This window comes from Capra hircus, chromosome 4 (genome assembly GCF_001704415.2).
Source record: "Capra hircus breed San Clemente chromosome 4, ASM170441v1, whole genome shotgun sequence".
Taxonomy (NCBI): domain Eukaryota; kingdom Metazoa; phylum Chordata; class Mammalia; order Artiodactyla; family Bovidae; genus Capra; species Capra hircus.
This window is the reverse complement of record NC_030811.1, coordinates 1,137,440-1,163,539: the sequence shown is the minus strand read 5'-3', so window position 1 is coordinate 1,163,539 and position 26,100 is coordinate 1,137,440. Positions and strand designations below refer to the sequence as shown.

The 26,100-nt window shown below is 58.4% G+C and overlaps 1 protein-coding gene across 1 annotated transcript in view; it reads right to left on the bottom strand.

Annotated features, from left to right (window-relative positions):
• The window catches only part of PTPRN2 (protein tyrosine phosphatase, receptor type N2), a 546,252-nt gene that overhangs the window by 4,118 nt on the left and 516,034 nt on the right, over window positions 1-26,100 (bottom strand). The window contains exons 22-26 of the mRNA XM_018047462.1: window positions 20,897-21,016; window positions 19,753-19,919; window positions 15,117-15,170; window positions 12,453-12,517; window positions 82-155 (exon numbers count right to left, since the gene is read on the bottom strand). Coding sequence (XP_017902951.1) covers window positions 82-155; window positions 12,453-12,517; window positions 15,117-15,170; window positions 19,753-19,919; window positions 20,897-21,016 — 480 coding nt within the window. The remainder of the gene's footprint in view (window positions 1-81; window positions 156-12,452; window positions 12,518-15,116; window positions 15,171-19,752; window positions 19,920-20,896; window positions 21,017-26,100) is intronic.

The window sequence follows — 26,100 nt, the reverse complement described above, 5'->3', positions numbered from 1 at the left end:
AGCTGGCCGGCCTGCCCCTTGCTCCTTTTGAGAAAACCGCCCCATGCGCCCCGACCCTGAGCCCCAGGCCTGGCCGGTTACCTTAGTCTGGACCATGCCTGGTCGCTGGTCCCGCAGATGCTCCAGGGTGGCGGCAATGTCGATCTCCTTGGCGCCTGCAAGACACACGCTGGACTCAGATGGCGCCGTGCACACGGGGCCGACAGATACACGCTGGGCTCACACGGGCACAGTGCACACAGGGCCCCTCACCCGCTGCTGGGGCCTCCGGGCTCAGCGGCCAAATGACGGTGACCGTCATCCTTCAACCGCCTGGCCGGGAGGGGCATTTCGGGGTTCACACAGGAACACAGGGCAAGGCGGCTTTCGTTCGTGTTGGCTCAAGAAAGCTGGGCTGCTGCTGCTAAGTCACTTCAGTTGTGTCCAACTCTGTGTGACCCCATAGACGGCAGCACACCAGGCTCCCCCATCCCTAGGATTCTCCAGGCAAGAACACTGGAGTGGGTTGCCATTTCCTTCTCCAATGCATGAAAGTGAAAAGTGAAAGTGAAGTCGTTCAGTCGTGTCTGACTCTCAGCGACCCCATGGACTGCAGCCCACCAGCCTCCTCCGTCCATGGGATCTTCCAGGCAAGAGCACTGGAGTGGGGTGCCATTGCCTTCTCCGAAGAAAGCTGGGCAGAAGCTTGCATCAGAGGCAGATGCACACACCACGGCAAGCCGAGGCCAGGACGGACTAGGTCTTTACTCGGCTTTATTTGGTGGCGTTTCTAGATTTTTATTTTTTCGGCTGTGAGACTTGTAAGATGTCTGTTCCCCGATCAGGGACTGCACCCCGGCCAGGGCAGTGAGGGCACTGTCCCAACCACAAGGCCACCAAGAAGTCCCGGCAGTTTTCAGAGAACGGAGCCTGTGAGCTTTAGCTTCTCCTGCATAGGGTTTTCACTTAGAGAAATGAAAAGGCAGACTAACCTCGTCCACCTTATACCCCTAACGCTGGCTTTTAAGAGCTGCCTTCTGTTAGAAATGAGTGTTCCCACCACTAAGGAAGGCTGGGGCGCCCCGTGTGCTCACGGGCGGGTCGGTGCTGTGGCCCAGCACCCCTCAGACGCGCTCCCCCCCTGCCCCAACTCCAGGTGCCCCGGGGGCTGCGGAAACAATACTATTTAAGTTAAAAATGCAATCTCATGAATTATGAATTCCACATATACTCTCGTTTTCCTGTCTTGCCAGGACCTCTGGTAGGTGAACAGTGAACAGGACTGGGTCCCCAGCGCCCAAGCCTCTTACAGGTCAGAGGTGAGAGTCTGCAGTGCGATCATGCCAGATGTGGGGGCTGGGCGGGTGGCACAGTGGGGTTGGCCGGGACCCACCCACCAGGGTGTCCTGTCAACACTTCCTCTCACGCATTAGGCCGGTTACCACCCCCCGTTCAAAGGAAATCAAGGCTTTGTCCGGGTCTCAGAGCCGGTGATCATTGGACCCAGACATGGAAGAAACCCTGGGCCGGCCGCCTCCTGGGGCAGCTCTGGCCCCCACCTCCATCACACCTGCTGTGTGTGCTGCGGATTCATCAGATGGAGACGAGCCTAGTCCTTTACTATGAAAGCCTCAGGGGCCCAGGGGGTCCAGACCTAACCCCTCTCTCTTCTCTCTCAAGTTTGCTCAGGTGCATCTTTGTGCCTCGAAACTGGTTTGAAACACTTTTCCAGCAGCCGTTTGTGCCCGAAAGGCTGGTCTGACAGGAGGGCTGGCATGTGGTCTCAGACCCCCGTTACTCGGTCGCCCTGAGACAGCTCCCTGCAGGGCTCCACCTGGGGCCACGGGAGGTCCCCTCCACAGGCTGTGTCAGGGCCACCCTCCAGTCAGCTGCCACGGACAAAATCTCTCCGGCTTTACTGCAGGGATGCTGGGTGAGGAAGCAACAAAGAGGACAGAGAAAGTGGGTCTTTAAAATATGGAATGCCAGGGCACGATGTCTCAGAATCAAGCTTAGCCTGAACCCAAAACTCTGCAGCGGAGGAAATCAAAGGAATGCTTAAAAATGTGTAGCTGGAAACAGACGGAATGGGTTTATCAGCTGGCTCAGGGCTACTGTCTCCCTGCATGTTAGGACTGGAGTAATTAGTCACCTGAGGCATGCAGGGAGACGTTTTAAGAGCACGCCCATGCAGGACCTCTTCTGGGGGGTGGGGAGGTGTGACCCTGCACCTCGTTCAGTGACCCTGAGCATCCTGGTGGCCTCGTGGTGCGGGAGTGGACAGGCCACCTCGGGGCGGGCGGGGTGGGCAGTGTGTGTCCTTCTAACAGGCTTCACAGAAGGTAAAAGGATTTACTTAAATCCCTCAAGCACGTAGGAAGCTCCCTGGAGCACATTCAGACGGCGTCCTTTCTACAATCCCATTCTACTGACCACACATTAGAGTCCAGGTGAATAGATACACGTGGTGCGCTGCCCAGGTCGAAAGGCATGTGAATAGTGACTCTTTGTGACCCCATGCACTGCAGCAAGCCAGACTCCTCTGTCCTTCACCATCTCCCGGAGCTTGCTCAAACTCATATCCATTGACTCAGTGATGCCGTCCAACCGTCTCATCCTCTGTCGTCGCCTTCTCCTGCCTTCAATCTTTCCCAGTATCAGAATCTTTTCCAACGAGTCAGCTCTTCGCATGAGGCGGCCAAAGTATTGGAGCTTCAGCAACAGTCCTTCCAATGAATATTCAGGTTGATTTCCTTTAGTATTCACTGGTTTGATCTCCTTGCAGTCCAAGGGATTCTCAAGAGTCTTTTCCAGCACCAAAGTTTGAAAGCATCAGTTCTTCAGTGCTCAGCCTTCACAGATGCAAATAAAACTCAGACAGAAGACAGGCTAACAACCAATACAGGGGAGGGCACAGTGTGGTTCAGAGGACAGGCTTCCAGTATCTTCTACTGGAGAGAGTCACCACTGTTCAAATGTGAGATGAGTGTATGTAAGTGGTTCCGTGGTCTTTAAGCTGGTGACTCCAAGAATGTGCAGCTGAGGTGGATGCAGCCTGTGGGTGTGGACCCAGCCACATACGAGGTGAGTGTCCAGCCTGACCCATCTCTCCCAGTGCCCACGACCCCACGGGCACGCTGCAGCCTGCAGGCGCATGGGCTGGCCGGCTGGGTCCAGAGAGAGCCTGGCCTGCTGCCATCCCGGGCACCGCTCGGTACTCAGTAACAGCTGGCTCCCTAAGGCATTCAGAGGCCATCGGCTTGGCGTTCATATATTGGTTAAATGCGTTCTTAAGACAACAGCGGTTTTTTAAGCTTTAGATAGAAGTAGTAACCATTAAACGAAAAACATTAAAAGAGCACTAGTATTAAAGATATTAAAATTGCCTTTTTTTTTATGATGAGAGAATCAATTCGAAGTGGGAGAAAACCAAGCAAATAGGCCACCGGCGCCTCTTTCCCAGGCCTGCATCGATTTCTCCCGGAGCTGGCCAGCTGGCAGAGAGAGGCGTGGGACTCACGATCTTGGCCACGTTACCTCCTCCCACGTGACCGAGGGGCTGCGGCGCGTGGTCAGGAGCCAGCCTCGTCTCTCCCTTCTGCAGCGCGTCCACGGCATCCTCGCTGACGTCATGTCAGAAACAGAAATAGGTTCTGGTCGGACTTTTACCCAGAAGGCTTTGCGAACCGCACCGCAGGGACGCGATGCATCTCTTCAGCATCGAAGACACCACGTGTCGAGGGCACAAGACAGAAAGGCCTGAATGTCGCGGGAGGAAACCGTCTCAACTCCGCCCTCTGGGGGGTACCCAGAAAACGCTAAATACACCTGAAGGGACCACGGCCGGGGCGGAGCTGACCGTGTGCTGAGCTGGGCCCCAAGGTCTGTGCTTGTTGGCTGAGCCCCGTTTTGGAAGGAAGGGCTGGGCAGTGACGGGCGGGGGCTGTGCGGGTCCTCACCCGGCGGTCGGCCCCAGCGGCTGTCACCGCAGCCAGAGGGCAGCCTTCCTCCCACTCCGGGTGCCTCCAGGTGGGGGTGCCCCCTCTAGACCTCAGCCCCACACTGACGCGCGCACACACACACACACACACACACACACACACACACACACACAGACGCACGCTCTGTCCTGGGTCTTCTGTGCCAAGCAGTTTCTACTTCATGTTTCTGGATGCTCTGAATCGATGAGAGTTGTCAAAATTACAATTTGGACGATTTTTTGCAGGCTCTCTAGATTAACTGTAATCTCCCTTTCATGAGGTTTCACTGGGATGGAGACAAATGAGCATCTTGTTCACAGATAACTGGGGACCTCAGAACCCAAACAGCCTAGGTACTTCTCAAGCTTTTAGAAACGAGCTCGAAAACTTTTTTTTTTTTTTTTCAGGAGAAACTGGGATGCCTCCACATCTTCATAAAAAACACAAGTAGGACTGTGTGTGTATCGCCCCAGTAAGGTAGCCACCACGTAACACGCCAGGAGTCGCGGGAACTGTCTGACGCGTCCGGCGATGCTCCATCAAGGCCACCTGTGATGCGGTGCGCACCCCTGGGATCAACGCCCAGACCTGGAGCCTGGCACCGCGGGCCTACGAGCACTCGGCTGCTGCAGATGCAGGCCATCAGGAAGGAGCGACTGTTAAACTCGTAGAGGAAGGGTGGGCGGGAGGGCCAGGAGAAGCTGAGAGTCGCCAGACGCTCGCTCCCTGTTTGGATCATCCCAACCCCGACCCCTGATCACAACCCTAACCCTGCTCCCTGATCAGCCCCCCAACCCCACCCCCTGATCACCCCAACCCCGCCCCTGATCACACCAACCAAGTCCCTGACCACCCCAACCCTGGCCCCTGATAAGCCCCCAACCCCAATACCCCCCACCCATCACCCCAACCCCGCCCCCTGACCACCCCAACCCCGCCCCAATCACACCCCTAACCCCACCTCCTGACCACCCCAACCCCGCCCCTGACCAACCCAACCCAGGCCCCTGATAAGCCCCCAACCCCAATCCCCCCCATCACCCCCAACCCCGGCCCCTGACCACCCCAACCCCGCCCCAATCACACCCCTAACCCCACCCCCTGACTACCCCAACCCCGCCCCTGACCAACCCAACCCAGGCCCCTGATAAGCCCCCTAACCCCACCCCCCTGATCACCCCAACCCTGCCCCTGATCACCCCAACCCTGCCCCTGACCAACCCAACCCCGCCCTAATCACACCCCCTAACCCCACCCCCTGACCACCCCAACCCCGCCCCTGGCCAACCCAACTCCACCCCTGACCAACCCAACCCAGGCCCCTGATAAGCCCCCAACCCCAATCCCCTGATCACCCCCAACCCCGCCCCCTGACCACCCCAACTCCACCCCTGATCACCCCAGCCCCGCCCCTGACCAGCCCAGCCCCGCCCCCTGATCGCCCCCAACCCTGCCTGATCATCCCCTAACCCTGCCCCGATCCCCCCCACCACACCCCTACCCTGCAGTCACAGTTGGGCCACACAGAGGCAGAGACCTCCACCACGGTGACCTCACTACCTCCCAGCACCACGGCCTGAGTGACACAGGAGCTATGCGGGACACACAGGGCCCAGGACACACTCGGCTCCCGAGTGGACGAGTCAGAATTCCGAGGGGACAGCGAGTGGTCATCTGGGCTATGTCTGTGGCTGCAGAGAAGAGGCGGGGGACCCACTGAGTCCCCAGTGACACGGAGGCTTCAGGAGCAGGGGTCTCTGAGGGCACCCCCCACCCCACTGGCCCCATCTCCCCCAGGACCTGCATGCGGGGCCCTGGACATGCTCCTGAGTCCCTGCAGGGTCAGAGCATGAGGGCAGAAGTGCGGGGGAGCCAGGCCTCACAGACCCACGGCTGCCCTGACCGGGGAGACCCTCGTTTCCCGTGGACTGTGGGACGAGTGCTCCAGGGGAGCTGGACGCCAAGCGGCCCCCCAACCCCCATCGAAGGCCCTCCTTGCCCCCCTGGCCCCCCTCGGCCCCGAGTCTGTTTCCGGTTTAGAAGCTGAGTGTGTGGCCAGCTCGCGGCCTGGCTGGGGGCTGTACCATTGTTTCTCAGCGGACGGCAACTCCGGACCCTGTTCTAAGGACTCCTCGCGCCTCCTCTCCTGGTGAAAGGCGATGCTGTGAGCTCCTGAGGGCAGCAGGGACATCAGCACTTGCCATAGAACGTTCTACAGGAGTTTTCTGGGGGGTCACTGATGCAAAGTGACCTGGTTCCCGACCCCGCTGCCTGCTCAGAGCACCTTCTTAACACAGTGTTTGGACTGCCACTGTCCAGCGACTGGGTGGCTGTGCTCTGGGACTTCCTATCACCCGCAAGGGATGAGAGGTCCTTGGCAGGAGCAGAGACAGGCCCTCACTGCCTGGTGAGGAGCTGTGAACTGTTGCTGGAAGGGGCCGGGGCATGGCAGTCTTCCTGGGCCCCAGAGGCCTCCAGGGAGATGGTGCGTGGGTTTGGGGAAGCAGCCAGGGTCCGAGTGGCCACAGGGCTCTGCAGGGCACCTGCGCAGCAGGGGGACTCTCCTGGCCTCTGAGCTGAAGTGATGCCACTCAACACGGACAGCCAGGCCTGCCAGGGCCAGCAGGACAGACGGGGACGACACTCATGAGGACAGGGACAGTCTGGGTTTGGGGGCGAGTGAGAGAACCCAGAGAACAGGCTGGCTGCTGCCTGTCCAGGGAGGAGGCACTCCGGGAGCGGCAGCCCTGAGCCGGCAGCAGGGCGGGTCCAGCCAGGTTCCTGGCTTCTCACCGGGTGAGTGAGGAGGGAGCAGGAGCCTGGGGGCCGTGTGGGCGGGTCTGACCCCCGAGAGGCACAGGGGAGGGGGTGGGTGGCCACACTGGCCAGGAGCCCCTGCTGTGGTCCAAGGGGCACAGGGCCCCTGCCTACCTGTCGTCAGGTGGGAGAGAGGGAAGAACCGTCAGCTGTACCTGCCCAGGCACGGTCCGCAGGCTGGAGACCCTTTCGGAGGCAAATTGCGGGATACGGTTCACAACACTATCCAGATCAGATGATGGGCTTGTCAGGAAGTTTTCCAGGAACAGCTGGTTCCATTTTGTCTCATTTCTCTCCGATTAAGTTCACTTTGTGTATCATGTCACCCAGGCCTGGGTCACACCCCCAGCCATGCTGCTCCCGGACCGCTACCCGCGCCCCTCCCCAACCTGAGTCTCAGCTCCAAATGGAGAGACAGACAAAGAGGTGGGTGCCCGTCACCTCACGGGATACAAGTTCTCCATGCAAAAGGAAGACTCTCTTCTCCCTGCTTCTGAATACTTCTCTCAGCCTGAAACTCCAACAAGCTGGAGACCGGGTCTTACCACCGTGAAGCCACGTAGAAGGCAGACCAGTCTATAGAATCCATCTTCTGCTGGGTCTTCGTGCTTCAGCCAAACATAAAATTGAGACATTTCTCCCTACATACCCTGCTCTTTGCAGCCTGCCTCTCCCAATCAGTCCTGCCTGTGGAAGGGTCATCCATGGCTGGGGTCAGCTCAGCCCTCCCTGCAGAGCCCCGTGGGCACAGACCCCTGGGGTCCTGCCCCACCCCCAGCCCTCTTGTCCAGAGGCACCAAGTCAGTCCTGCCGGGACCAGCTCTATGTGTTTCTTCCCTGTGGCACCAGGCAGACCCGAATCAGTGAGCCAGTGGTTCCAGGGCCCCGTCGTCCGATCTCCGTCTCCCCTCCCTGGCGGAGTTTCCGCTGCAGCTGTAACAGACCAGCTGCCCACTCCACCCTGTCCCTGGACCACACAGCCTGGTGGCATCTCTGCTGTGCTGAACCCCCTGCCAGCCACTGGGGCTCGGCCACTTTGCAGCAAGACCAGGGCTCTGCATTGCCCTGCCATTGGGTGCTTCCCAGAAAGTCCCCAAACCTTGGCAATCTGCTTTCTCAGTTTGCAACCAGGTGTCAGAATCGGTGAGCCCTGAGGGCCCTTGGTGCTGTGAGGATGGGCTACAGATGCACACGGGACTCTGTGACAGGGGCGAGGGGCAAAGTAGACCCCAGCCCTGCACCCCAGGGCCTCGACGGTGCTCAGCACCCCACTGAGCTGCGGACACCGCCCGCTTCTCTCTGCAGAGTGCAGGCCCCAGGAGGGTGGGCTCGCCTCCCGTTGCTCGCTGTGTAGACCTCCTGCTCAGTTGGTAGCAGGGTGGAAAGGCACTTCCGTGCTCCAGCCCAGTGTTTGCTGGACGGAGGAATAGGACGGTAGCGGTGGCCGAGAGGAGCAGAGGACCTGAGAGAGGGGAAAGGGGCTGGGGAGGGGCGCCTACCCCACAGTCCGGGCCGGGACCCGGGTCCTGCAGGAAAGAGCTGGCGTGGCCCCAAGCGGGGGGGGTCTCCTGGGGCCACTCTCACATCCTACCGACCGCCGTGAGCAGAAGAGACCAGTCAAGGGGCCACAGAAGGGGAGGTGCAGGGTGAGGGGCCCAGGGAGACACAGAGACAGCGGTCTGGGCACGCGTGCACGAGCCCCTGGCACGTTCCCTGGAGCAGAGCTATCGCATGGGGCCTCCTGCCTGGAGGCCTTCTCTGCACCGTGCGCGTGGCAGGCCCTGGGCACCTGTGCTATTGGGCGCTCAGCACGTGACCAGTGTTTCAGTCTCACCACGTAAGCTGCCGCCTGTGACTGGCGGCTGCTGACTGAGCGGCACAGCTCTGGAGGAGTGCTGGGCTTTAAAGTTCAGGGAGAAATGTTATTTCTCCCAGAATGGGAGGAGGTATTTGCACCACCACGTATCTGATAAGGGGTTGATATCCTCAGTGTATAAAGAACACCCACAATGCAACAGCCAGTTAAGAGATGGAAGAAAAGAACCTGAATAGGCATTTCCCCAGAGAACATATCCAAAGGGTCAACACACACAGGAAAAGATGCTCGACATTTCCAGTCTTCAGGAAAATGCAAAGCGAAACCGCAGCGAGACCTCGCGGTGACCAGGACGGCTACTGTCAAGCCCCAGAGGACGGCAGTGTTCAAGTGGGTGTGGGGACGTCGGCCACAGCGGTGCCCTGTGAGCTGCTGCTGGGGGCGGGCAACGGAGCAGCTGCCGTGGAAAACAGTAATGGGAGCTCCTCGAGAAATCAGAACAAGACCATGTGACCCAGCAATTCCGCTCTGGGTATTTCACCCCAAAGAACTGAGAGCAGAAACCAGGCAGATATTTGCACACCGTGACTGGAACAGTAGTGATCCAATAGCTGAAAGGTGCGGGGAACCCATGTCCCCGGATGGACGGTGAACAAGGTAAGCATGGTCCGTCCCCGGGGGAACGTTACTCCGGCTCAACCAGGGAGGTGGTCCCGACACCTGCTATGGCATGGTGAGCCCCAGGACGTGACGCTCAGAGAGAAGCCAGACACAGAGGGGCACACCCATGTGTTTCCACCCACTCAAGGTCCCTGGAGACGTCGGAGCCACAGAGACAGGGAGCACAGGGGCAGTTATACACCCCCTTGGAAGAGGAGATGTTCACCGATGTCACCGTGTGACGGGGAAGCGGGAAACAGGTGAGCTTGCTGAGGACAGAGACCGGGGGCTGGACAGACAGCCATGCAGGTGCTGGACATCCACGCACGCTCCATGCTGAGACCACTTAGAAGCAGCTCCCAGCCGCCGCGAGCTTCCTGGGCGTCTCCGGGCCCACCTGCAGACTCGGGCCCACGCTCTGCGTCATGTGATGAAATCCCAGTCCTGCGGCTCCCGCCAAACAGAAGGAACGGCTCCCAGGCTGGCCCGGCACGCGGACACCCCAGTGGCTGGGGCTCAAGCGGCACAGCCGGCTTCCTAGAGGTGGGGCTCCTGCTGAGCGGCCCTCAGCCAGCGAGGCTGCCACCTCCCGACAACCCAGCCAACGCAATCCTTGGGAAGCCCCCTACCTGTCTGGTGCTCTCCATTCATTTAAAAAATTGTGGCGAAATATGAAAACCCCTGGGCGAAGAGACGTCTCGGACAAAACTATAAAAGGCATAGCTTGGAGAGCACCCTGGCTGCGAGGCCAGCGCTGCTGCTCTTTCCTCCGTGAGAGGGGAATGCCACCAAACCCTGGTTCTGCCCGAGACGTTAGCCCTGAGTTAGAAGCGTGTTCGAGGCCACAGGAAGAATACGCAGAAGGATTTTCCGGGTTTCCTGCTTTCCCACCAGCTGGCAGAGCAGCAGCACTAACAGACCAGGCCCTGGGCGGTGGTCCGGCCTGGCCGCTGAGCGCCCCCGCGGCCTCGGGGCCCAGGGCTGGCGCGGGGCCCGGCCGCAGCAGAGGCCTTCTCCAGCCCTTCTGCGATCCATCGCTTTTAAGCGAAGGGGACGGGAAGAGAGCGTTTGTGTCCAGGCCCGCGGCCTGTGATCATTAGATGAGCACAGGCGGCCAGACAAAGGCGCCCCCACCGCCCGGGCAGCACGGCCGGGCCCAGGACAAAACCCTGGTGGCTGCTCGCCGGGGCAGCCTGGGAAAGGGCCCCTCGCCGGCCGAGGGGCCGCCCTGCCCTTTGATCTGCCCCGAGACCGCGGCCGGGCCCCGGGTCAGGGGATGGCTCAGCGTGGGCCCCTTGGGCAGAGGGGAGCAGGTCAGGGGCAGAGTGAGGGGTGACTGATCTCAGAAAGGGCCCAGTGCCCACCTCCCGGGCCGGTTCCACACGGCTGGGCTCACATTGTTGCCACCAGCCTGCACTTGCAGTGGAATCTGACAGGACGCGGCAGGCAGACCGGCTGCTGAATGCGGGGGCCCAGCTGGGACGGGGAGTCGCTGCCCCCTGCCCCGGGCTGTGGCTTTGCTCAGCGCCCGGTGCTGTCACACCGGCGAGCTGGACACCGACCCCCTCCAACACTGCTGGGGCCCGCTCCTCGGGGGGAGCCGGACTCCACGTGGCGGTGTGTGCCCGTGAGGCCGCGCGTCACCTGCCTGAACACAAAGATGTCTCCTCAAACGTGTGAGATGACCCATGTTCTCGGAAGGTGTTTGGTTTAGCAGGTGGAGGCACTCTGGGCCTGACAGCGGGGGGGTGGGGTGGGGTGGGGGGCAAGGGTGGGAGAAGGCAGGAGTCCCGCGGAGACTCTGGGTTTGCAGCAACCATACGCTTGTAAATGAAGAGCGACCCAGCTGACGAGACACAGAGGCACACTAGAGTTAGCTTTGCGGATCTAAGACCAAGCCGCGTCATTAAGAGCCGTGCATTTGCAGTGGGCTTGCTGGTTCTTTGTCTGCGTGTCTCAGCACTGCGCTGCCTCAGGGCATGAGAAACAGCCTCTGGTGTATGAGCCGGGCCCACCGTCCCCCGGACCCTGAAGCCAGCAGGGGGCCTGCGGTGGGGGCGGAGGGGGGGATGGTGGGGGTGGGGGCTGCCTGGGCCCCGGCTGCGCGGAACCCGCCCATGCTCTCTAGTTCCGGGCGTAACACGACGGCCATCATTTCATGTTCATGCAACCACATCCTTGGGCTAGAGGTGCATTCTGCTTTTCTGCTTTTCTTTTAACCAGGAGAAGATGGAGCAAGAAAGACGCCTGTTTCAGAGTTGCTGGCACTTGTCTGACTATGTATAGAAACCCGTTTCTACAACTGGTGTCTGCTCTTATTGCCAGGCAAAGGGTGAAGGGTGGGTTCCTGGAAGCTAGGCGCCCCAGCTAAGGACACACGTGTACGTGTGTGTCAACGTAGAGGAGATGGTGTTTTCTCAGGCAGGAAGGAGAGCGTGAGACAGCGCCCATCCCAGGGCTTCCTTCCCAAGCCCCCGGAGGCTGAGGACAAGGAGGGGCCCCGCAGGTCAGGCTGGGGTCTCCCCGCTGACATGTGCCTGGCTCCCCCAGAGGCGGGTCCGAGGGAATCTCCCACTTGGCTCTGGAGCGTGCTGGCCTTGCAGGGGACACCTCACAGGTTTGGCGTGTAGAGCACGCCGGGGAGCCGCCAGCCCCCTCAGTCCCCGCACTCTTGGGGGCTAAACCCCACCCAAGCCCACAAGCTCACCCAGGGTCCGTGCTCAGATCACAGTTCTCTGAGCCCAAGCGCCCAGATGCTGTTACACACAGGTCATCTAAAGGGGGGCTACTTCAGAGACAATCTCCACCAGAGATAAACGGGGGCCCCTGCAGAGGCAGTCTCCACCAGAGAGTCTAGGCTCTGAATTTTGCAAATACAGTTGTAACAACAGGGAGGGTTTAAGGCTCTTCTGAGCCACCGCAGCCCTGGAAGATCAAGATGGCCTTCTCCCCACTTGTGATGTTAACACAGGATGCTGATCGCCCGCTGCGCCCTGAGCCCGGCATGCGACCCCGGGCGGAGGTGGTGACAAGGGAGGGCCCTCAGAAACGAACGTGCCTGCTGCAAACAGCTTCCCTGTGAGTCAGAAGAGGGGCAGCAGGCCAATTTCCCCATGGCTTTCTGCGACTGCTGCACCGAGGTTGCCATGGCAACACCATCCGGCTGGAGCCTCACAGAGCAGCCCCTACCCGGTTCTTACCTTTGGCCATCTTATTGAGAACCATGTCGATCAGGACGTAGGTGCCACTCCTGCCGGCGCCGTCACTGTCAACAGAAGGAGAGAGATGAGGACGCAACAGGCCATGCTGCCCCCACTCCCCACGTGCCCACAACAGCGTGTGCCCTCGCGGTCCAGGGGGCCCACGGGAGGAGGGGAGGGTGGGCAACTGGAGAGGAAGAGACACAGAGTGGGGCATGGGGGGTCAGGGTGGGAGGGGGAGGGGAGGGGGAGGGGGGAAGAGGAGGGAAGGGAGGGGGGAAGGGAAGGAAGGGGGAGGGGAGGAAGGGAAGGGAGGGGGAGGGGGAAGAGGAGGGGGTAGGGGGGAAGAGGGGGGAGAGGGAGGAGGAAGGGGGGAGGGGGAGGGGGAAGAGGGGGAGGGGGAGGGGGAAGAGGGGGAGGGGGAGGGGGAAGAGGGGGAGGGGAGCAGGAGGAGTGGACGCTCTCTCCCGGCCCGCGCTAACGGCAGTGTGGATTAGCTATTGTGCCTGTGTTGATTTGTTCCTCTCTTCCCTTTTTCTCCCCTCTTTGGTCAAAGATTCAGCAAATTTTGTCAGGGAAAAAGGAAAGAAGGAGCTGGCTGGCAGTGTCGGAGCTGACGGCCCTTGTATTCGGAGCCTGCAGGGGGCTGGCTGCGGGCAGGAAGGCTGGGTGCAGGCCTCAGGCGGGCCCACCCGACCATCTGCTGCCCTGCGGGGCGCGTCCGCCCCCATCACCTCCTCCAGCCGCCTTGCAGTCTCCCTCAGCCCGGGTGGAAAGTCCTCCTCTGGACGAGGGTTGTGAGAGTTCCGAGAGACGTGGCTCAGCAGCAAGCAGCAGGAGGAAAGGAAGGCGGCCTTCTGGGGGGCAGCCCGGCGTCCCTCGTGCGGTGCCCTGAGCGGGCTGTCGGCCCAGCAGGCTGCCCCCCGCCCACGGGCACTCCCGGCGGAACCCGCTGACTTGGCAGCGAAGTGTCTCCATTTCAGGACCTGGGGACCTGCGTGGCCACCGCATCTGCCCTGTCTCACTCAGACCTGCCGGCCGGCCGGTAGCCCGGGAGCCTGTCGGTTGTCCTTTCACAGCAAAGAGTCACTGGGTTTGGCGTCAATGTATTTCTCAAAGGGCAGAAAAAGCCTCAGGTGGAAAGAGAACCACCCCGCATAGTGCTGCTGGGTGGGGACATAGCCGTGCTGAGGCCCCCGGCGCCCCAGTGACCTGCCGGCTGCCGAAGGCTCCTCCCAGACCCGCCTTGGAGCCAGCGCCGGAGCTGCTCCTCGGGCGGATCAAGGGTGTTCTGGTCCACTTCCCGGGGACCCAAACCACTGTGTACTCCTCCTCCCTCAGACACACACAACACATACTCAGCTGCAAGCGTACACACACGACACATACGCTCAGACACACGCACACACAGACTCAAAGCACGCACTCACACACACACTCACTCAGACACACATACACACCCACAGAGATGCACACTCACTCAGACACACACACACACAGACAGGTGCATGCACTCACACACACACTCAAAAACACTCACATACACACCCACACAGATGTGTGTATGCAGGTACACTCAGACACATTCTCACACACGTGCAGATGCAGACACACTGAGACACATACTCAGATGCATGCACACACACGCACACACAGTCAGATGGGTGCACACACTCAGAAATGCACACCCAGTCACACGCACAGGCACACACTCAGATGGGAGCATGCACTCACACACACACTCATGCAGATGCACACACAGACACACACACGGGAGCATGCACTCAAACGCACACTCAGGCACACACACACACGGGAGCATGCACTCACATGCACACTCAGGCACACAGAGACACACACATGGGAGCATGCACTCACACGCACACTCAGGCAGATGCACACAGAGACACACACGGGAGCATGCACTCACACGCACACTCAGGCAGATGCACACACAGACACACACACGGGTGCCTGCATACATGCATGCAGACACACACACGCACACAGGTGCATATACAGACACCCCCCCCAGACACACACACACCCAGACACACACTCAGATGGGTGCATGCACTCAGACGGACACACTTAGAGCCCACCCAGACGAGTGCACGCACCACACGCACGCGCACACCCTTGACGGAATCGGCGGACTTGGTGCTCGGTCTTCGGAGACCTAGTTCTTCTTCATCCCAGACAGAGGGAACAGTCTGTGAGGCGTTCTGGGAGGCAGAGCACACTTCTTCACTGGCGCAGGCGGGTGCGGAGCCCACCCTCAGAGGGAGCTCTCTTCCAGGGGCTCTCTCTTCCAGGCTGGGTGTAACCTTCTCAAGGACACGAGCCGCTGAACTTCCACCCAAAGGCCACTCCTTTGATTCCAGGTTCTGTCCCGTCCACCAGTGGCCCCAAGTGCTTGGCACAGGTTCCACATGTCTGTAAAGGGTGCTGGGCTGAGACCCCACCACACAACACACACCATCTCAAGGTGCTCGTGTAGCGGCCCCGGGAGGTTTAACACAAAATAAGCTATTATCCTCTGTTTCCTTAAGAAGCACCAGTTAGATATGTTATTAAGCAATGGGGAAGTTGAGCTCCTATATTTAACAGTGTTTACTTTTGAGGCAGTGGACACATGTTAATCCAGGGTGAAGTTGTACTTGCCTGCAGTGGACAATTATTGGACAAGAACGGCCCCTGTAGCACTTGTTTACTTTTCTGAAATAAAGAGAGACACAGAAGTTATGACTATGTGCTAGGCTCCGCGGCAGTCACCAAACAGCCCGCGGCCAAAGCAGACAGACCGTCTTACGGACATTCTTCTGTAATGGCCTGTTTTGACAAAGAAAATCAAAATTACACACACATTTTCCAAGGTTTATTTTTCTTTCCAATATTACATCATTAGACAGAACTTTGGAAACAGTTCTTACGTTTGTGCAGTTTGCTTTCTCCCTTAATAAGTATGAACTCTGGCCTCGGGTCAGCCGGCCCATCGGCTTGGGCCCCCTCCCCCGTCCCCTCCCCTCCCCTCCTGCTGACTAGGCCATTTGACTTTTGCTGTTGTGGCGTGTCTAGACTCCTCACTGAAATTTTTGAGTTTAGCAATTTACACACTGGATTTCTTACAGTCCAGACATCATACTAGAATGTGCTATTACCGTGACATCTCAGAACAGCGTCCTAAAGAGCTTTCTTGATCTGTCAGTTTTGCAAAGACATCTAAATTTTGGAGAAAACTATGTCCAAGACAAGTTTTTCCACTTTTATAAACCTGATTTTATGTAAAACAACCCTTGTGCAGATTTTAGATCAGAGTTTATGCAAATTAACAAGGAGCATAGATTAGGATTTTGTACCCAAGTCCTAAATCAAAACAGAGCACAGTTTAATATTTACTGGGTAAGCTGAAATTTCTTGTAATTCAAGGAAAGACATACACATGTTTACAAAGTACGTCCAAGTTCTTAGGAAAATCTTCCTAAATGAGGAAAAGCAAACACAGAGCTTCGCTTAACTGGGAGGAGAAGTGTGTGAGCAGGTGTGTGAGACGGGCTCTGAGTGTGAGTTTACACAATTTTAGACAGAAAATAAAATTTTGAAAAGGACGACGGTGGAGAAAAAATTCTTACTTCATACTGGAAATGGGAAAATGTCACACTTCTCTGCCAAGGCTTGTCCGCTCAGCAGGGAGATAGCTGAACGTGGACACCAATCAGCGGGTCCTTTTGCCACGACAGCCTGGGAGGGTGTGGGGCTGGGAGGAAGCCCAGGGTGGCGTCTGACGGAGGAGCCCAGGGGTATTCCAGCATCACGCACAATGATGCTGATGCCCAGACATTGGAGCTGGGCTGAGCTCCCACTTATGCTGTGGACTGAACAGAACAGGTGCCTCTAAGGGAGGCTCCACCCTCCTGACCAGCAGGACGGCCGGCAGGCCTGGCCGTGCAGTCCCGGTGAGACAGGCCTGGAGGTGGCCACGCCTGGGCCCAGCCCTCCAGCTGCGGGTGAGGACCCGGGCCCACAGGCTGCTCCCCGAGGCCGCGCTGTCGCCGCTGCTGCAGCGGCTCCCTGCTCGGGCTGGCAGCTGGGCCAAGGCTTGGGCAGAGGGAATGCGGCTGGCTCAGAGCTGAGGGCGCACGGGCGTGGGGCCCCCGGAAAGTGCTCTGCCCTCTGAGGATGAACGGGACTGGAAAACAGACCCGCCTGCTCCTCCTTCTAAGCCTCCCTTTCCCGACTCAGGTTGTCAAGGCAACGGGAGCTTCAGCTCCGACAAAACAGATGCCAGACCCCGAGGACGTGCCTCAAATGTGAGCAGCGGGGAGCCCGCCAGCCCCACGCAGGTCGTGTGTGTGCGTGTGCACAGGCGTGATGCACGCGCTGTGTGTGTGTGTGTGCAGAGCTGCGAGCTGGGGCGGCTTGCTGCCACAGGCCCGGTGCCTTCGGAGGGCACGTCATCCTGGACGCTCCTCAGTGTGCACATCTTTAGCGTGTGGGCCGCCTCGGCTTGGCCCCTCCAGTCATATTTCCTGCCTGAAGGTCCTGCCTGTGTTTCTAAAGGCTAGACCCAACTTTCGGTCAGTCACCCAGTTCTGCTCATTTTTTTTCTGATGGGACCAGGCACAAATGGGTCCATTAAAAGATAAATAAACAGAAGAAGCAGGCAGTCTTTAAACCGTGCTGGTTTGGCCAAGAGCCCCATAAGCAGTCGGCAGGCCAGTGGAGCCTCCTGTACAGCTGGTCAGGCTGCCCTGTGGCAGAAGGCAGTGAGCATCGCCTCCCTGGCTAAGAATCGTCGCTGAGACGCGGGTTCCTGGCGGCGCTGGCTTCCCCGTGCCTGCAGTCCCAGCCTCTCCCGTGGCACCTGTCTGAAGTGTCATTCTGGCACGCGTGTTGTGACCGGCTGGCTTGTGGGGGACCCCAGGGAGGTCTCACTGCAATTCGCCATCCACGCCAGCCCTGCCCTGTGCTAACCCTGCTTGTGGACAGCCACAGCAGCCGAGGAGGCGAGCAGTGAGGTCCGGGGCGCTGCTGCGGTGGAGAAGTTTATCACAGAGAACCAGGCACTTGTGTTGTTGCCACACAGGGCATCACCAAGGGCGAAGCAGAAGCAGCACAGAGCCCACACAGCGTCCATCTGGTCGGCCCGAGACAGCGCCGTGGGGTATTCGTGGAGAGGAGCAACACACGGCTGTCTGGCTTACTTTGCTGGAACAAATCGTCAGTCAGCAAGAGGTCAGACACTGAGAAAAGTGGCCACCGCGCATACTGCAACAGGAGGAAGTCACCGAGAGAGAACGGTTAGTGATACAAACCGACCCATGGGTCACTGCGTGAGAGGGAACCGCCATGCAACCGCCAGCAAGCAAAGGCCAGAGGGCGTGAGAGGCTCAGAAAGGGGGCTCCCCACACTGTCCCTGCAGCACAGTCACAGTTTCCAATGATCACTTTTGTGACTATGCAACTGGGCTCATATTACTAGCTGCAACATCACAAAAATGACACCGGCCACCGCTAATTAGCTGGCAGAGTAAGGGTTGTCCGGTTTATAGAGAGCAGCATCAGTGAGTGTCAGTGCACACAGCCGCGAGAGAGACAGAGACAGGGAGAGTTCTTCCAGAGCAAGGCCCTCGCCTGTGATGCTAATTATCTCTTAGCGTAGCACTTTCTCTTTAAAGTGTAAATGCGCTCCCTCTGGGCGCCAGAAATATTTAATTACACATCTCGGTCTCTGATGAACGCGCTCTGCCAGAGACGGAATGAGCTGGGCCTATTGCTCAGAGGGGGCCACGCGGCCCGCTGCCCTGCAGTGACCAGCGTCTTCCCAGCCGTCTCCTCTGCCGGACAGAGAGTCACAGAGCAGCGGCCGCGTGGGAGTGCCACGCGCCCTGAGCATGTGACGGGACCAAGGCCTGGGGCCGCACGAGCAGCCCCGACCGGCGTTCTCCAGCGAGATGGGGCCGCGGGCCCGTACGCATCTCATTTCCCGAAACCTTCTCGGGCCCTGTCTCCTGGGACTCTGGAGAGAGGGAAGCGGGGGAATCCGATCTGTCTTCCTGACGGACTGCACACACAGAGGGTGGGTTGTGGATTGTCCGATTCCACACACGGATATGGAGCTGGAAACACACCCATATGCACATATGAGCAAGTACCCCGGTCGGAGCGCAGGGGTGGCCGTCTGTGCAGCTGCACCCATTCTGCCAGTACTGACTGCTTTTTGAAGATTCTATCAGGAAATGGGCTCTAAGCAAGGTTTTCAGAAATAAATTTGTATTAAGAAAACGTAAAAAATGACCAGGCAATTGGGATGGGTGGGGGCAGGGGGCACGTCTGGGTGTGTGCCATGCACCCCCTGCCTCCCTGGGGACGGACTGAGGGTGACGGGTGTGACGCCAAACAAGTGTCTCTCCGGGAGCTGTTTCACGTGCTATTTGATACAAAGGATTATCTAATAAAAAAAAGGAAACAAGCCCTGTTTTGTTTCTCCAAAGTGGACTAAAAGGAAGAGAAGCAGTATCAAAGTAACCTTCAGAATCTGTGCCCCAAATTCAAGAAACCCAGCTTTACACTCGAAACCCCCCGTTGACGACAACAGCAGTCGCCATTCTGACTTCCCAGGAGTTACGTGTCTGTGAACCGTTCAGACACAAGTCAGTTTCTGACCACGTGCAATTCAAGTGCGTTACAGAGTGTTTTGTCTTGACTCTCCAATTTCTCGTTTTGAAGATTTACTGGAAGCCTACTTCCACTCAGAGGTTCCAGGGAGCGTAGAGTATGGTTCTGGGTGGCCCTCAACATCTTCATTCTCTTTCTAGATGTTTGAAACAGTCAGTTTCGAAACTGCACCACAGATAGAGGGTTATGTGTGACCCCAAGCCAGGCGTTTCATCCAAGGTCACCCATTAGCTAGTCATCTGGGCCTCATCCTCACCACCATCTCTAAGCAGCCGAGTAGCCAAAACTCTGGGCTGTATTCATCCATACCTTGTGAAATAAGAACCCCAGGAATTCTTCCCTACGTGAAGAATCTTATTGATAACCATGACCACCTTTCCACAATTCTAAGATACCCAGCCCCACTAGCATCTAACACCTCTAAAGCTACAGACGCCTTACAACCAACATGTGAGTTACCACAGTCTCCCCCCCTCCACTGCAGATAACACGGATGTACCTGTGACATACAAGCATAAGACAGACGGCACGTCTTACAGCAAACAGCCCCTCGGACCCAGACGTCCCCTCTCTCCGCGGGCAACCCGAGTGCGCTACCCCGCTGGCGGGCCGCGGGTCTTACCTTCGGAAATCCAGGAGGGACCTGGTGGAGGAAGGCACCCCCTGGTCATACCAGCTCAGGAAGTGGAACTGAGTCACCGTGCGGGTCTCGTTCGTCTGCAGGTTCTTCAGGTAGAAGCTCCTCACGAGGAAATCCTCGCACCAGATGTGCTCAGAGACCAGATGCACCTGGGTAGGGGGAGCGGACAGGGCGGGGGCAGGCAGAGAGCGCGTTGGCTGGGGCCCGGCTCCCCGAGCATGGAGCCACTTTGTGGGGAGCGGGCTGGGGGCCCTGAGGGCAGACTGCACGCGGCAGGCCGGGGGCCTGTCCAGCTTTCCAAGTTCAACACGGTTTATGCAAAAGGTCACTTTGTGCTTCTTTTTCTACATGCCACTCAGGGGCAAAATAGTCAAATTATTGGGAAAAATGCGTTACAATCAGAACGAGTGCACTTTCTGTCTTTTCCAAGCCATATAAACCTCCAAGAAAAAACACCAGAAAAAAATTACACTTTCGGACAAAAACTCAAACGGGGCTCTATCCTCACTGGCCTTTCCTAAGAGAGGCCCCACCCAGAAGCAGAAAGCCAAAACCGAAAGGTTCGTATAGACGCTGCCAGGCTCTGAGCGCTGGGAGCCCAGGCGGGGACCCCAAAAGCATGACCAGCTTAGAGGGGAACATCCAGGCAGGCGTCTGAGGTGAACCCTCTTGAGGGACTCTGGTGTTCTGACGAATTTTAATGGGAAGCAAAGTCGAAGGGCACACTCTGCATTGGTTTAACTGCCCAAGGTTATTTACTTCCTTCTTGATGTGGGCAAAAAGCCAGCCAAGGAAACGAGCTGGCCAGCAGGGGACCCGCGAGTCAAAAGGCCGAGTGGGCGCTATGGGCCAGGGTCAGCAGGGGCCGCTTCCCAAAAACAGGCCCCCGTGAGTCCTCTCTTGGGTGCTTTCTGTCCGAATTTGGATTCTTGGAATTTAAAAATGGAAACCACGCCCTTCCTGGCAGAGTTCCTGTAGCACGGCTGTCTGCAGGGTCTGCTGACCGTAGGGCTGGGCAAACCTCCTGGGGCTTCCAGGGACGGCGGCCCGGTGTCTGCCCAGGACGGGCCCGTCCCCAGCTGCCACGGCCCCCTGCCCACGGCCCGGCGGGCGCCCTGGGAAGTACCTCGTAGATGTGGTAGAGGTTGGAGCCCTCGTCGGGCCAGTAGTGGTAGCACTGCCGGACGCCATTCTCCGAGAGGGGGGTCAGCATGACGACAACCACGCAGCCGCTCTCCCACACCATCTGCGGACCGAGAGGCGGGTGAGGCGCCGAGCCCCGCTACGCGCGGAGTCAGCGCCCCAGACACACCACCGGCGTCGGGACGGGAGGCGGGGCACCGTGGGGGGAGACGGGGGGGGGGGGGGGGGCGAGGCAGTGGGAGCAGCGCCCAGACACACGGCGCACGCGGCCCCGTCCCTGGGAAACTGGTGAGGCGCCGAGCCCCGCCACACGTGGAGTAGCGCCCCAGATGCACGGTGCACGCGGCCCCGTCCTGGGAAACTGGTGAGGCGCCGAGCCCCGCCATGTGCGGAGTCAGCGCCCCAGACACACGGCGCACGCGGCCCCGTCCCCGGGAAACTGATGAGGCGCCGAGCCCCGCCACACGCGAGTCAGCGCCCCAGATGCACGGTGCACGCGGCCCTGTCCCCGGGAAACTGGTGAGGCGCCGAGCCCCGCCATGTGCGGAGTCAGCGCCCCAGACACACGGCGCACGTGGCCCCGTCCTGGGAAACTGGTGAGGCGCCGAGCCCCGCCACACGCGGAGTCAGCGCCCCAGATGCACAGCGCACGCGGCCCCGTCCCCGGGAAACTGGATCCTTAGGTGGTGAGCTCTGCCTTTGCAGCTGAGTACATGGGCCCAGTCTGCACGCTCCAGGAGACATTGCAAACAGGATGCAGTAAGCCCGTTCCACGCCTTAACACCCCTTAGGTTCCCTGCTCCGCTCAGCCTCGGGTCCTCCCTGCTGGTCTCTGACATGCCACAAACAGGCCACTGGGCATCGGGTGCTGGGCCCCAGGCAGGCAGCCTGCCGGCTCGGACACGCCGCTGCCCCGAGGGACACGGGGGAAATCACGGGCACGTTTGTATGCTCGTCACCACCATGGGACCAGAGAAGCAGTCTGCTTTGTGGAGCTGCCATCGCACCCGAAGCCGACTCTGGAAGATTCCTGCCCACGTGCGTTACAGAGAGTGCGTGCCCACTTCTACCAAAATACAGCAGCTCTGCCCGAAGGAGAGGGCATCCTGAACTGACGGCCATCCACTGCAGCCCCTACACCAGCTCCAGAACGCGCAAGCAAACGGACCCGCATTTGAACACCAGACCCGTGAAGACACACAGGCCCTCAAACTCGACTCCTTTTCAGACACGTGTCAAAGTCAGCGGCCGTGGACTTGGAGCTCAGTCGCTCAACTCACTGACTCTAAGGGATCCCCGAGCAGCCTGAGGACCTGCTGGCACATTAAGTGCAGGGACAAAGTCTCCGTGTCCCCTGTGCTGGGTTACGCTAACTTCTCAGAAGTCTTTACAAACAACTGCATCTAGATGTGAAGTTGGTATCAGAGCTTCCATTTCTTTAAAGCATAGATTTAACAATCTGATTAAGATCTTGTAGTGTATAAAATCCACATAACTCAGATATAAAATGCTTTCATGTTCTTGGTACTGAGTTCCCCTTTAAATTATATTCTGAAAGTCAGACGTGTGTGCGATGCTGTCTCTTTTAATACTGGTGTCTCTTTTAAATTGGTGGGGGTGGTATCACCCCCACCCCTGTGATAGAAACAGCTAAGATTCTTAAGGCCCCTCATGGTGTATCATCCGCGGTAGAATTTAATGGGACTTGCTGCAATGTTTACAAAAAAGCCCACACAAACATGAATTACACTCAAGCCCACACGCTCCCCTCTTCTTCAGCGCAAATCCAACAATCAAGGCGGACGCCCTGGTCTGAGCTTCGCCAGCTCCCAGACTGGCCCTAATCAGCCCTTCTTGCACGCTGCGGTTTAATGTGCCTGGAGAAGGTACAGAAGCTCACTGAAGCCATTAGGAAAATGAGGAGAAACACAGGTTTTATGAGCGTAATAAAAATACAATGATCCGGGCCATAAACTAATCACCGAGGCTCTGCTGTACCCCCGAGTGTGGAATCAGGAAGCCCTCCCCACCGAGGTTCCCTCCGTCCGGGGAAGCTCGGGCCTCTCTGAAGGCGTGGTTGAGAGTGAGTCCAAAAGAAACAATTTAGACCAACAACTCCAAAAGCACCCCAGGGGATAATACTTCTTTTTAGGTCACTGTGTGGAAGCAGAGACTGACTAAATCGAAGCTGTCTCACCCGCTCGGGCGCCCACTCCCTGCTCACCACCCACCGTGGTGCCCTGCTCACAGGGCTGGACTTCAGGGCACGCCAGGGAATCCACGGTGGGTTTTGGAGGGAACACAGGGTCTGGTGAAAGTCCCGGTCAAGTAGGGTCCGTTTCTGGACAGGAGATCGCACTCTTTCCGGGTCAGTTTCACAGGGTGGTGCCCGGCAAGAGTAAGGCACGACTTCTGTGCCCAGTCTTTGAGATACCTCCAGCGCTCTCTTCAAGGAAGCAGGCAGCCGCCTGAGTCCTCCCTGATCCTGCTGTGGTCCTCTGAAGCAGCGGCTTTGCTGAGCCAAGGAGCGGATGGTTGATACCAGAAACGGCCCTGTCTACACTTCCCATTTGGTTAGGGCTCAGACAGCACAGTGTCATCTCCCGGAGCACGTGGCACGTTTACTGGGGACCTAACACAGGTCAGGACACCCAAGGCCACGGCGCGGGGAGCGGGATCAGGCTGTAACAGCTTTCACCGGCAAAAAGTGGGTTCCTTCTCCCAAACAGGAGGCAGGCACTGCCGGTCCTGGGTCGGCTGAAACATGATCTCAGGTGGGGATCCCAAGGACAGGTCCCTCCCGGTGCTGTGCTTGGAGAACAACCAGAAATGCCCCCTTCTCCTGAGTGTCTCCTCAGACGCACGGCACCGACCGTGGAAGGCCACCCTGAACGCATGCTGTCACCTGGCACGCGGTGGCGGGGAGCAACGGGGCCCCGGTGGCGACAATCACTGCTTCACTAGCGGGCGTGTCACGGGAGTCGGGGCGGCAGCTCAGGGGTCCTGGGCTGCGCTCAGACGCTCAGTCGTGTCTGACTCTGGGTGACTCCATGGACTGGAGCCCACCAGGCCCCTCTGCCCATGGGATTCTCCAGGCAAGAATACCGGAGTGGGCTGCCATTCCCTTCCCCAGGGGACCCTTCCCAACCCAGGGACTGAACCCACACCTACGTCTCCTGCACTGGCTGGCAGGTTCTTAACCAGGAGCGCCGCCTCAGGGGTCCTGGGCTGTCATAGAACACACCAGCGACAACCCGCACCCCCAGCCCCTCTGTGGCACTCAGAGGCCACCCAGGGAAGGGGCACGTGATGGTAACACAGCTGGCACAGCCGAGCCCGTTCATGGCCATCAGACCTGGGTGCGCGGAGAGGCTAACACGCAGCAGTTCCGACCTCGGGCGCGCGTGCTGCGGAACACACACTTTGGCGGCTGTTTCATCCAAACAAGTGAGCTTCCCAGGCGGATCAGCGGTAAAGAGTCTGCCTGCAGTGCGGAGACGCAGGACAGGTGGGTTCAATCCCTGGGTCGGGAAGGTCCCCTGGAGGAGGAAATGGTGACCCACTCCAGGATTCTGGCCTGGAGACGCCCATGATAGAGGGGCCTGGTGAGTCACAGTCCATGGGGTCACAGAGTCAGACACAGCTGAGCAACTAGACAGTAACAGCAAGTTTACCAACTGTTGGTTAAAGAAGAGGCGCCGTGGTGCTCTTGGCTGTGGGCTGGACTTTGTCCCTGAAATGACACGCTGACGTCGTAACCCCTGCCACCGATGACTGCGGCCTGATTTGCAAAGAGTGTCTCTGCAGATGTCACTGGGATAAGAAGACGAGGTTCTGATGCATCAGGGTGGGGCCTAATTGAGCACAAAGGGGGGAGATGCCAGGTGAACGCAAGGATGGCGCTGTAGAGATGCAGCTGGGACACACGGGCCCTGCGAGCAGGAAGGAGCCTTGTCTCGGTGCTTCAGGGCTGGGAGAACAGCCCTGCCCGCACCAGGGCTGGACTCGGCCTCCGGAATTGAGAGGGAGCACGCTTCTGCAGCTCCTGGCCGCTCCGTTGATGGAAATCTGTCACAGCAGTGCAGGAAATGAACACACTCACCGAGGCCCAGCCTCTATGCCAGCCCCCAAATCATCCACAGGAGTCGGGAAACGTCCGTTCGAACCTTCTTTTATTCATCGGATTACACCAGATGGAAGGAAACTGTAGATTTTCTTCACCCGAAGTCTTTCTTGAGTACCAAGTGTTTAGCGAAAAAAGAAACTCCTTCGGAGTGCACAAGGCCTGATTAAAGGCAGGCGGTCCGTGCGGACAGGTCAAGCCCGGGGCCACGGGCTCTGTGAGGAGCTCTGGTCCCTCCGGGGCACGCGTCCCCCCTTCCCCGCATGTCCTGTGAAGCCCCTCCACCTTGCTCTGCTCTCACCTGTGTGGGCACGGCTCTCTTCCACCAGACTGTCAGCTCCTTGAAGACGGTAGCCTGTCCGGCTGCCAGCTCTACTTCCAAGGCATCTGGCGCCAGGCTTTGTCATAGTTGATGCTTAGCTGGAAACAATAGATATTTTAAAAAGAGACCATTTGACTGCCTCTCTGAAAAGAGAACTCAAAGAAAACGCTATCAAAGGCTGGCCTGGCAGAGTCCTCCCAGGACCTGTTCGGTGCAGACACGTGCCTCTGGAAAGCCCATGTGCTGTTTGCATGCCTGCTGCAGCAGTTGCTACGTGAAGTGGAGACAGCTTTTCTCCAGAGCAGGCCGAATGTGCCCCTCCATCCCTGACGCACGATTCATTTCCGCTGCCAACGTCTTTTCATAGGTGGAGGAGAGATCAGCTTAAGCCTGGCAGTGAGGATGCTGACAAAGAGGTCTGAGAATACATTTTATGTCAATCAGCTGGAACCACGCACTCTGTAATCGATTAAAGAAGAGAAAACAGCAGTGTCTGAGCACCTTCTGCAGAGTAGACCCCCAGTCCCTTTCTCGCCCTGTCCAGAGGACGGTCCTGAGAAGTGTGCCCTGAAGTTTTCCCAGCCTCTGGTCTGCTTCAGCCACACAGTCACTGTCCCTGAGTCAAGCTGTGAGTGAGGCAGGTGGCAATCCGGCTAAATGTGAACGAAGGTGATGAAGTCTTCTTATGTCTCCATGCAGGACTCATAACACAAACCCACGTGGTTTGTTTCTCTGCAAACAA